At 42.4% G+C, this 12901-nt stretch overlaps 1 protein-coding gene and 1 long non-coding RNA gene across 8 annotated transcripts in view; one reads left to right on the top strand and one right to left on the bottom strand.

The window, feature by feature from the left end:
* UMAD1 (UBAP1-MVB12-associated (UMA) domain containing 1) overlaps nucleotides 1–11219 on the top strand; it is a 251639-nt gene extending 240420 nt beyond the window's left edge. For all 6 annotated transcript variants that reach the window (XM_070471111.1, XM_070471112.1, XM_070471113.1 and 3 more), the window contains one exon: nucleotides 10730–11219. In XM_070471111.1, coding sequence (XP_070327212.1) covers nucleotides 10730–10987 — 258 coding nt within the window. In that variant the 3' untranslated portion in view covers nucleotides 10988–11219. The remainder of the gene's footprint in view (nucleotides 1–10729) is intronic.
* Nucleotides 1–12901, bottom strand: part of LOC139036194 (uncharacterized) — a 192251-nt gene that overhangs the window by 81466 nt on the left and 97884 nt on the right. The window lies entirely within an intron of this gene.

Genomic DNA, 12901 nt, shown 5'->3' with positions numbered 1-12901 from the left:
TCTGTGAAGTTGTTCACTTGGCAAGTCAAGAACAACCCATCTCTTTCTTCAGGAAATAGATGTAGCTGGGTGCTCAAGTAAATTTAAAGTTCTACTTGATATGTGATACATGTCAGTGATAATGTGGAAAAGAGTGGGTCAAGTCTTGTTAGGAAAAACAGACAAATGCAAAAATCCACAATCAACATAATATGAAGAAATTTATTTAGTCACTCACTTGGACTTGTTGGTGGCCCAGGTGGTAAAGAAACTGCCTGCCAATGCAGGACGTGTGGGTTTGATCCCTGGGTCGGGAAGCTCTCCTGGACAAGGAAATAGCAACCCACTCTCGAATTCTTGCCTGGAGCATCCCGTGGACAGAGGAGCCTGGCAGGCTTCAGTCCATGGGGCTGCAAAAAGTCCGACACAACTGAGTGACTGCACAGAAACAAACATGTATTGATCACCTCTCATGGGCCAGACATTGCTCTCATTTAAGGAAATGGAGAAGAATCTATTGTCCCTGGCTTTGAACTTCCCACAGTGTTACAAGGGGATGCATAGACTGTTACAGGAACGCATGGACAGGGACGTGGCTGAGGAGTTGGGTGGGGAGATCTTCCTGAAAGAGTCCTGATGGGCAGCATGTAGGGCAAGCTGAAATAGGCAAGGTGAAGGGAGTGGGAAAGAGAGCAAGGTGTCCTAATGTAGGCAGAAATCATTGAAAAGAAGACAAGGCTCGGAGCAAAAAAGAGCCCGGCATGTTCAGATAATAACAGTGGTTTAGATGGAGTAAAAAGTTGAGAGAACCGTAATAAAAGAAAGCGAGGGATGAGCAAGACCAGATCGTGCCGAATGTGCTACGATAAGGCGTTGGTGCTTTTTTCCAAAGACATGGAGGCATTGTAAGCGAGGACAAGCATGTGTTTTAGACGCCACCAGCGATGGGGCGAGTATGTAATAGCACAGGGGGAGTGAAGCCAGCTCAGGAAACCCTGGCGACATTCACGCCAGGAGACCTTGGTGGCCTGCGCTGAGAGAATGACAGTGGACCCAAGGAGACATGGATGGACTCGGGGAGGCCCGAAAGACCTCAAAGTCAGTAGGACTCAGTCATTTACTGGATGGAGGGAGTGACAGGGAGAGAGAAGTCGAAGATAATTCAGGTTTCTGAGTTGGACAACCGTGTTGGCACCCATCACGAGACCATTAGGTTTGGGGTAGACTTGGGAGAAAGCTGAAAGCCAGGTTTAGAACACTGAGTTAAGATCCCTATTGAGTATCCGGAAGAATGATACAGGATTTGCACGTAGGGGTTAGGAAGTCTAGATAGAAATCTGGGTTTGAGATTGGGGTGTGTACACATGCGTGTGTCTGCATATTTACTTTGGGTGGAGGAGTTGGGCGGTAGACACCTTAGGTATGGATAAGTTCCTCCAGCGAAGTGTGTTGAGGCTAAGAAAAAAGGAACAAAAATGAGGCCCTGGAAAATACCACTTCAGAAACAGGCAAAAAAAAAAACCAGACAGAAGGCAAACCTAACGAGTGTAACAGAAGCCAAGAAATAAAAACTCAGAGTCACTAGCCTTAAGTGCAACAAAGAGATTCTGGAAGTTTTAGCACGTCAAGTCATCTTCTGAACGTAGTGAAAGATTATAGAGTAACCTTGGAGAAATCAGGAGCAACCTGGGCAGTCAGGGGCAGAGAGAGAGGCAGATGGCAGTGGGTGAGGAATGAGGCAGATAGCGAGTGTCAACAGTGGTGTCAGCCGGGCTGGGAAGGAAAGTAGAAAGAGTGGTGGGGGCCGGGGGGAGCGGAGGAGGCCAGTGGGTGAGGTGCCAGGGGGCCGCAGAGATGCGGGGCGAGTTTTCTGTAAGTGGGGAACTGACTGTGGAAGGTGGGCCATCAGAGGCCACCCTCTGATGGAGGAAGAGTGGGCCAGAACGGCTGCGCAGCACAGGAAAGGGTTTGCTTTGGGCGGGAGGAGGGCAGCTCGCCCACTTGGCGGGAGGGAGGCACGCGTGGGCACAGGGCGGGTAAGTCTCGTGAACGCAGCAGGTAGGGGAGATCCTCAGTGGATGGCTCCTGTTTTCTCTGTGATAAGGAGGAGGCTGGCCTCCTGCTGACAGCAGGGAGGAAGGTGATGGTGGTGGGCCAGAGAAGAGAAAGGGAGAAATCCATGCTGTCAAGGCGTGGGGAAGACCACCTGGGAAAACAGGAGATCTCTGGACAGCTTAAGATTAAAGATCACGATTTTTTTTTTTTATAAACTGTTTAAATGTCTTTTTTAAAAGAATCACTGGAACAGCCCTTTGTATTTTCAAAACCAGTATAAAACAGGATCCCCCACGGCACACACTGTTTCTTGCTAGTTCATTTCCTAAAATGCTCCTCTTTCCTCTTTCCACTTCTCCCCCACTTCAGTTGGCTGGTACTAAAGATTTTCCGGCTTTAGTCAAGCCACTTTTCCAAGAATACATGGAACAGATTACAGAGGCAAGCGCCAGCCAGCTTGCTTCCCCTTCTTCACTTGTATACATTCAGCTGGAGTTCTGAAAAGAGGAAGTCAAGAGAACTTCTTTTTCTTTTTTAAAGAAAGATGGGAGAAGCAGGAAGCACAGGCAGGTGGAAACACTGAGGGAAAAAAAGAAAGGAAAGGGGAGCAAACACTGAAACAAGAGCATCAAACCAGAATGTAAACTGAAAGGATGTCCTAGATCAGAGAGAAGAGGGAGCAAAGAAAATACCTGCTTTCTAACCCAGCATCTTAGTTTGCTACTAAAATATGTAGTATCCTTGATCTGGGAGCCGAAGTCACATGGAACACAGCCACATTCCATGCCTTCAGCTCTCTTCTGCCTCATTTATTTGTATCAGCAATGAAGTATTCTGGGCTTCTGTTTGTTTCTTTGGACCAACCCCTTAATTTAAAAATCAAGTTGAGGGAATCAGAGAAACAAGGGGGCCAGATTCAGTGCCATTCACAATATTTAATGGGTGCTTGTTACGTGCAGGTACAACTGTTCTGGATAGTGGAGATTTGCAGAAAAATAGGAAGTAGTCTCTGCATTTGCAGTATAATTTCTCCCAGTTGAAAGGAGACCACTGGTTAGGACTCAGGTAGGTAGAAGAGCCCAATCCTCTGGCTTTTATCAGCTAGCCAGACAGTTACTAGCAAGTAGCTTCGTAGAAGAAATTAGAAGTTTGGGTCCTAACCTGCAGTGTGCCCTGCTTGTTTCACCTTTTTCTAACCTCTCATCTCCTGATATTTCTGACTCAGATTTGCCCCCATCCTCACCACCCCCAGCCCGCCCGCCCCCCAGTCAAGACACTGATGTGATGCAAGCAGATACCAGCTGAAGCCAAAATAGAATGGATAGTTATCTGGGGAGATAAAGTGACAGGAGTATGGTGTTCCGTGTTCAGGCTTTTGTTCAAAGGAATCTGTCTTTTATTTATAGACATAAAATTTAAAGGCATAGACAGCCAGAGCTTGATATTACCTCTTCTTCCTCTAACTCGTTTCCTAGAAATACACTTGATATAGCTATCTTCTTTGTATGTAAATTGAATGTGTTAGATGAGTGTTTTATACCTGGTTTCATGTTCTTTTAATAGGTTCTATTACTGTTGGGGTTGAGGCTGCTTTCTAAATTTTAATGCTTCAGTATTTTGCTTTTATAGGACACTATTTTATCTGTACTTATCTGAGGCACAGGTTACTGAAAAAGGCAGGAGGTTTTAAAAGATGCCAAATATAGGTGCTGTTCATATTAATAAACTTATTTATACTTAAGTCGGGTATGGCTAAGCAGATGAAGTCTCCAGATTGTCAGTGGGTTCGCAAAGTCGGCTACCCTTGATAGATTTCCTGGTGGTTAGTAGGGCCTTTGTGCCAGGAAAAATGTAGTAGTAGTCTGCTCTTAAACTTGTGTTTTCTTGCTTCCACACACCCAAGAATGAAGTTCAGAAGGACTTCTGATGCTCTGGAGAGGTGACTTCATTTTTCTGAGCCTTGACTAAAAAGTGTTATGTGCCTCGTATTCTCAGAGTGTGTTTTTCCTTAAGCTCTGAGAAGATTTTACAGATTGAACCTCATGAATTTTTACAGCCCTTCTGCAAGAAAGGGAGGAATAGAGCCTATAAAACACTCTGAATCATTTGAAACAAAGATAAGAGAACGTAAGGAACCCAAGATAACTTGGCTAGCCCATTTTTAACAGGTTAACTGATGAACAAGAAATAATTTTTATACAGACATGAAAACACCTGGTTAATTGTAAACTTTGTTTTTGTAAATGATGTAGATAAGGATATTTGTTTTCTCCCTGAGATTAAAGCATGATTCTGACATGGTATACTCTCACTTACCCTTGTAAGGGCAAACTTAATTTGAAAAAGCAATATGAATGCTACATTATAGGAAGGACCTTATATTCAAGAGTATCATCATATCTGTAATTCTGTGTGCAAGATTAGTCACAAAAATAATGACTGTGCTTTATAAGCATAATATTTGAAGTAATTTTTTAAAAATTTGGCTATACACCGCAAGGTTAATTGATTCTTTTCTTCCCACTCTATTGTGGTTGACATACTCTTTCTTCCCTTTAAAGACCCATTTTATTATGCAAATGGAAAAAACTGAAAGACTTTGTGTCTGGGAGAGAAGGCTGCTTTTTGCAGGGGGACTCATGCACCTGTTCCAGCCCTCAACCCCCACCCCGCTGTCGCTGGCTGCCAAGTCCGGGACTCGGTGATCAGGGTTAGTAGGTGTGGGGTCCTTGAATTTTGACTCCCATTCCCTTTGTGACTTACTCTTATTTCGCTGTCTAATTTCTCCCCTTCCAACTCTCAGCATGCCAGCAGCAGCTGCATCGTGGCGCCTGCCCTGCTGCCAAGAGGGCAGGGAGCCTCCTTGGAGACTGTACTGTGCATTCTAGCCAACTGTTAAGAGCGAGATGCTGGAGTCAAGACATACAGACCGCTGATACTCAGATCCTTCTAGGGGGCATTTAATGGAACACTGTGTGCATGGTATTTTTTTAATTCAAATTTTGGAAACTTTTTATTATGCAAAGCCTTCAAACATATACAAAGGAAGAAAGAATACTGTAATACACCTTTCTCTCTGTCCTCCTAACCCATCATCAACACATAGACCATCTTGTTTCACTGACCATGCTGTCTTCCCCATCATTTACCCAGGCTACTGGGAGATTTGTTTCCAGGGATAAATCTTTCTTAAATTATGCTTTCTTTTCCATCCTTCTTCAATCTAAAATCTGTCCCCTGAATAATTTTCTCAATCCTTATTTCCTAAAAGTAAGAGATATTAGAGTCTCTCTTTTTTTTCTTCTAAATTAAGCCGAGATGCTATTAAGCCAAGTAACTATCATGTTTTCCCCTAAATTTTTGAGGCCTTTTTCATTCAGTCAGCCAGTCTACCAAAGCATGGCTGAAGTGTGCTTAGAATAGAGAGTTTTTTTCAAGGTAACTGAATTTGAAACTCGTCTCCCATCCAAGTATTAACCAGGCCTGACCCTGCTTAGCTTCCAAGATCAGATGAGATTGGGCACATTCAGTGATATGTGCCCCCACAGAGCTGTTGTAAGACTTAAAAGAGTTAATATACTTTAGTGTTTAATGCATGCTAGTTGCTATTGCCGTCACTACCACCATCATTTTTTGCCCCTCACCAGCCAGTTTACAGAACAGAGAACTGAGGCCCAGGCAGATGAAGCAGCCTCCTTCAGGTCAGATGGCAGTTTTATCAGAAGAATTTGAACAAGAAGCCACGTGTCTCAGTTCCTTTATTATAGTAGATACGCTCTTGTCCTCAAGGAATTATGCTCTGACAGCAAGAATGATTTGTGAAGGAAAGGGAAGAGGATTAATAATAGCATGAACAAAGGAATAAATATCGCTGCCAGAGAGGTAAACCTTAGAAGCTTGTATATTTAGAAAGCAGAGTGCTCTGAGTAACATTCCTCCTTTTTTAGTGGGAAGGTGCGATTTTGTTTAAGAAAGGAGATGATTTGGCTAATGAAACTGAAGAACACGTTCGGTGCTCAAGGGAGAAAGAGAGGAAGGCTCAAGTATGGGATGTGATCAGCAGACTTAGGGAACATTTGCCTGTGAGATTAAGAGAGAGAAGACAAGCTCTAAGAGGAGAGGGGAAGGCAAGATGGTTTGAACCATCCGTGAATGTCAAAAACAAAAGAAATGGATGGATCCTAGACTTGTAAAGCCAAAAGGGGTCTGACATTTCTAAAGTTTTTAGTTATCACCGACTTTAGCACGTGCTCAGGATTATTCTACTTACTTATGATTATTCATACAATTTTCATAACAATTCTATGAAATAGGCACTAATGTTGATTTCCTAATAGCTAAGGAAAAAGACACAGAGAAGTTAAATAACTTGTCCCGGGCCATTTGTTTATTTTTAAGCAGGATTTGTACTCACCCAAATAGTCTGACTCTAGAATCTGTGTTCTTAAACACTCTGCCATGCTGCTCCCTGGCAACCAAAGCCCTGGTGTTTGCATAATACTGAGGGAACCAGTGTAGGGTGATGCCCTTTAAAGAGGCTAGAAGCCTGGCATTGTTACTCACCAGTGCCTGCACTCTTGGCTGACCCAGGGACACTTAATATTTAAGTCCCAGTCAGGTTTCGGGAGGCAGACTCTGCCCAGTCAGTGTGTACATGGACCGGTCTAATAAGCTTCTTCATCACTGGGTGACGTTACATTGGTTCTGGTGGCCATCCTAAGAAAGTACTCTGCTGGTTTGTTTTCATGTGAAGCTGTAAAACAACCCTGATAGGGATGTGTTTGGTATCTTCATTCATTCATTCACTGCCCAAGTACTTCTTGAGAGCTCTGTTCTAGATGTTGGGGGGATGCCAGTGAAGAGAGCAGTTCCTTCTCTACAGAATCTCCAGAGTTTTCCTTTCTTAGGAGCCTCTTCTCTTCAGCATATAAACTACCATTATTGCTCCCAACTTCCAGAACAAAAAGAAAAATCAAGAAAAAGTTGTCTTGACCCTACTTTCCTTTCCAGCTACTGGCCATGTCTCTTTTCCCATTTGCAGGATAATATTTAGAAAGTAGCCTATTCTCGTATTGGTCTTCACTTTCTCTCCTCCTACTGTCTTCTAAATACACACCAAGCTGACTTGCTCCACCAGATCGCACCAGCTCTGGGCTTGAATCACATTCCCCTGCCTTCTAACCGCTCCACTTAGATGTCTGTCCACTTTGGCTTCACCCTTGACCCCACTTTTGCTCTCACAGTCTACCATCTATTCCATCAGCACATCCTACTACTGACTTTAGCCTTTAAGTCTCTCCAAAACCCAGCCGCTTTCTCTTGCTTTCACTATCACAGCCCTAATCTACATCACTATCATCTCTCTTTCCCAGCTGGTCTTCCTACTTCCTTCCCCAACCCCCATACCACGCACTGCCTACTATCAACACGGCAACAAAACAGTTCTTATGGCAGTTCTATTTCCAGTTTTTAAAGAAATCTCCACTCTGTTCTCCATAGCGGCTGTACTAGTTTGTATTCCCACCAACAGTGTAAGAGGGTTCCCTTTTCTCCACACCCTCTCCAGCATTTATTGCTTGTAGACTTTTGGATAGCAGCCATCCTGACTGGCGTATAATGGTACCTCATTGTGGTTTTGATTTGCATTTCTCTGGTAATGAGTGATGTTGAGCATCTTTTCATGTGTTTGTTAGCCATCTGTATGTCTTCTTTGGAGAAATGTCTGTTTAGTTCTTTGGCCCATTTTTTGATTGGGTCATTTATTTTTCTGGAATTAAGCTTCAGGAGTTGCTTGTATATTTTTGAGATTAATCCTTTGTCTGTTGCTTCATTTGCTATTATTTTCTCCCAATCTGAGGGCTGTCTTTTCACCTTGCTTATAGTTTCCTTTGTTGTGAAAAAGCATACCACTTCTGGGCATACACACTGAGGAAACCAGATCTGAAAGAGACACGTGCACCCCAATGTTCATCGCAGCACTGTTTATAATAGCCAGGACATGGAAGCAACCTAGATGCCCATCAGCAGACAAATGGATAAGGAAGCTGTGGTACATATACACCATGGAATATTACTCAGCCATTAAAAAGAACTCATTTGAATCAGTTCTAATGAGATGGATGAAACTGGAGCCCATTATACAGAGTGAAGTAAGCCAGAAAGATAAAGAACATGACAGCATACTAACACATATATATGGAATTTAGAAAGATGGTAATGATAACCCTATATGCAAAACAGAAAAAGAGACACATGTACAGAACAGACTTTTGGACTCTGTGGGAGAAGGCGAGGGTGGGATGTTCAGAGAGAACAGCATGTATGTTATCTATAGTGAAACAGATCACCAGCCCAGGTTGGATCCATGAGACAAGTGCTCGGGCCTGGTGCACTGGGAAGACCCAGAGGAATCGGGTGGAGAGGGAGGTGGAAAGGGGGATCGGGATGGGGAATACATGTAACTCCATGGCTGATTCATGTCAATGTATGATAAAACCCACTGAAATATTGTAAAGTAATTAGCCTCCAACTAATAAAAAGAAATGAAAAAAAAAAAACCAGTTCTTATAAGACGCCAGTCAGAGTATCTCCTCTGCAGGATACGTTATTAAAAAATATTATAATCCCACATACAACAGTATAAATGAATCTCATAACACAACACTGGATGAAAAAAGCCACAAACATAGAGAGTTTATACTGTATGGTTACCTTCATTTAAACATAAAAAGATAGGTGAACAGTCTATACAGTAAGCGGTCGGGATGGTGACTGAAGGGGTAGGCAGCTGACTGTGAATGATGGAGAACGCCACGAGGACCATTTCTATTTATCTGGATTCTAGTGCTTCGCTGGTTAAAATCTCCCAGCCGTATACTTAACGATGTACCCCTTTCTGTAGTTTGCACTTCCATAAAAGTTTTACAAAATTGTTATTTCTTACATAGAATATCATTCGTTTCTAGACTTAAGAGATAGGAATTTATCAGCCTTTATAGCCATTATAGTATAAGGCCTCCTCAGGCAAAAGTCTTACCAACTCTCTTTTATTCACCAAATATTTATTGAGCTCTGAATCTGGCATTTGGGATACAGCGATGAACATTAAAGACTAAAACTGCTTACGCTTCTGAGGGATGATAATCAGAATAAAGTACAGAACATATCACCAGGCGCCCAGAGAGGGCAGAAGCAGGAGAGGCAGGCGGAGAACGCTGGAGGGGATGGGGTGAGGGCTCAGGGCGCAGTCTGACGGGCCAGCCAGGAACGGCCTCGTTGAGAAGGTGATGTTTGGGCCAACACCGGGAAGGACTGGGGGGAAGGAGCCCCACGTGTATCCGGAGAAGGGTCCGGAAGGTCCAGCCTGAGGCAGAAACGGGCTGCCTGTGCAAGAGCCGTGCGAAACTAGAGGGACTAGGGGAGTCCGAACAAGGACAGAGCAGCCAGGCTAGGGTCAGGGAGATGCCTGTGGCCAGTCACCATGGGCCTAAAGGCTCAGGAGTTTGATTCTGCACGACGCCTTGGCAAACAGGGAGTAAAGTTTTGCCCAACCTGGTTTGGCTTAGGTGTCAGCTGCTTGTAGTGGGAGGCTGTTCATTCTCATCGCTGTAAATATACTCTTTATTATCCATGCTACTATGGATGAATGGATACCAGCTCAGGGCTCGCATCGAGTGCTGCTGTGAACCCGTGCTGCATGTCTTTTGGTAAACTTGTGTAGCTAAAGACACCAATTTTAAATAAATCGAACAAAATATATCAGTTCTTCTTATTTGAATAACTTATGTAGTAACATAGCATTTTAGTTCCATCAGAGGCAGCTTATCAGTCACTAGTACGGTGCATGTTAGAAGTCAGTTCCCAAGGACATATGAGGGTAAAGCAGGAACATATGAAAGGCAGAGAATACAGAGATAGGTACAATGGATTGTGTGCCCCCGAGGACCCTAGATTCTCTTTGGCATTAAGACATAAGCACATGAAACTACAACTAGCAAAGACACGTAAAGGAAATGCTAAATGATATCCTGGGCAAGCTGCCCTGTAACCATGCTGAAGCGGGCAAGGTCACTTTGGCTGTGTTGATAGAAGATTTCAGAAAGAAGCTGGGGATTCTATGGAGCCTGAAAGCTGACGTCAGACTTGGAAAAGCAGAGAGAGAGAGACTTTGTGGACATGATCTGGGCTCGGGAAACGGCAAGAGTGCCCATCTATATCAGAGGGGCCTGTGGGTGGTTCACCTGAGTAAGGATAGGGCTTCGGGTTCATTTTAAAACCTAGTAGATATATAGATGGATGTTTTCTCAAATAAGTAAATAGCTGCGTTCTGATCTGAGAATGGGCTTCCCTGGTGACTCAGCGGTAAAGAACCTGCCTGTCGCTGTAGGAGAGCTACAGGAGATGGGGCTTCGATCCCTGGGCTGGGAAGATCCTCCAAGAAGGAAATGGCAGCCCACTGCAGTATTCTTGCCTGGAGAATCCCATGGACAGAGGAGCCTGACGGGCTATATATAGTCCATAGGGTCACAAAGAGGTAGACACAACTGAGCAGCTAGACAATGACAACCTGGGGCTATTTATATACTCCACATTTCTGAATCACCTTGATATGTTAATGCCACATTTTGATATATTAATGCCATATAACCTCAAAGTCCATAAGCTCTAACTGACTTACATATATATGTATTTTTAGACTGGCAAAGAAAACTCGCCCAGTGTGACCGTGGCAGGGCCTGAGCCGGACAGTAAGGCAGGCCAAAGCCTGGAGAACTGCCCACTGGCGGCCGAGCTCCTGAGCGACGTGCCCTTCACCCTGGCGCCGCACGTGCTGGCCGTGCAGGGCACCGTCAGCGACCTTCCCGACCGCTTACTCTCCTGCGACGTCAGCGAAAACTTATCCAGGTTTTGGTATGATTTCACTCTGGAAAACTCAGTACTCCATGGTTCGTAATCTTATGTCTGTGTGCACCTTAACAAACTTTGAAACAGAAGTTTGCCGATTTTATTTAACTTGTCTGACGTTTTATGTAAAGGCCCTTAAAGGTCCTCAGAAAGCAAGGATCATGAAGCAGATGATAATATATTCATTGCTCTATTTTTTTAGAATAAAGCATATTTGTATAAAAATTAAACCTAAGATCTACTTTCCTTTTCCCCTAGTAATAAATACAAAGATTAATTTATCAAGGTTTTGTGAAAGATTTTGTCAACCAGTCTCTCAAAATATAGCACCTCATGTGTATCTTAGAAAAGCTGTGAAAAAGAACTGTGGCATTTTTTTTAGCACAACTCTGAAATCTCTACTTAGAGTATGACTTCTCTGGTTTGGAGGAAAACTTAATGTTATCCCCTTTCTCCTTCCACTGTGTTTATGAATGAATACAACCCCCCCCCAAAAAAAGTTGCTAGTTAGCTTCATTTCTTCAGTCTTAACTTAGACATTGATGTGGAAATTTACAGCTTTCCCTAGAAAGCAATAGTAGTTTGCTGAGACAAGAATGCTGTAGGAAGAATGCTCTGGATACTGTCTCTTTTGGATGACAGATTTTCCTTAACCCATTGCAGTCTTCTCCACCTTGATGGAGACCCAGGTTCCTGTCTTTATTTTTTTGCTGCTTCATGGTTTGCTCTCTCACCAGCTTTACAAGAACGTCCCCTGCTTCTGCCTCAGTTGGCATTTTCTCTCCTTACCTCCTGTATTTCCAGTTTATGAAGAGACCCGCATTTCCTTCCAACCTCCCAGAGAAAAGAAGCTTGTGATGATATGTATTATTGCTGATAAAGCCCTTATGTAGACATTTGTTGGCCACAATACAGATTGAAATGTTTTACTGCCAGAAAAACTACAACTGATTCATTTCCAACTAGAGTCCAGGCAAAACACCTAGATAGGGCTTTTAGTTTGTGAATATCCATTGTCTATTCTGACTAAAATAGAAAACTGCCATTGGTTCATAAACTATAAAGGGAAGAGATGCAATAGAGTATTTTTTATGCCATGGAAAATTTAAATCACATTTGTTCTGATTAGTGGCAATGCAATTTATTGATTCTGTGCCAAATCTTAAATATATTTTTCATGAAGATAGAGTGCCATAGCAAAACTAAACACTGTGCATAAAAGTACATGAATTAAGTTTTAATGTAGCATGCATGTTTAATAAATGTGGCATGATCTTGATAAACTGTTAACATGATTTGAGTTAAATGTACATTTATATTGACAAAAATATGCTTTATTTACAAATAATGGTACCATATGAGGTGAATGATTAAATCAGATCTTTACATAGTTTTCATAAAACATCAGTCTAGGAAATCTAATTTATTACTAAGACAAATGTGAACATTTTATAGCAGTTTTTGTGAAACCATTTTTTTCAATATTCATGTAACCTTAACACCAAATGTAAGCATGTCATCAGTTTGTCTAATATGTGTTAAATTTTGTCTGAAGTACTTATACATTTCATTTATATGTATGTCTACCATGTTTAATTATGCTTATAAGTATTTTGTCTATAAAAATAAACATGAATTTTTAAAAAACTGCTATTTTTTTACTATTTTCAGATCCAGAAATAATGGCTTTCTTTGTGTTATTCATATCTGAGTGCAAGTTACTGATTCTTTGAGAGGCCAAGATTTAAGTGCATAGTTTTTGTAGAGCAGAGGAAAATGAAATTTCCTCTGATATATAGGTAAAATGACTAGTCCTAGATCCTAAAGACTACAGAGATCTGGGAGAAATCACATGAACATCTCAAGGTTAGATCTCCATCATCACAAAATTCAGTAAAGGCCAGTGTTACTGTCCTGTTTTTAACAAAATATTGTAAAAATGGCCATTTTAATTTTCTTACTC

Source organism: Odocoileus virginianus, chromosome 1 (genome assembly GCF_023699985.2).
Source record: "Odocoileus virginianus isolate 20LAN1187 ecotype Illinois chromosome 1, Ovbor_1.2, whole genome shotgun sequence".
Taxonomy (NCBI): domain Eukaryota; kingdom Metazoa; phylum Chordata; class Mammalia; order Artiodactyla; family Cervidae; genus Odocoileus; species Odocoileus virginianus.
The sequence above is the reverse complement of the archived record's forward strand: the minus strand, read 5'-3'. Positions and strand labels throughout refer to the sequence as shown.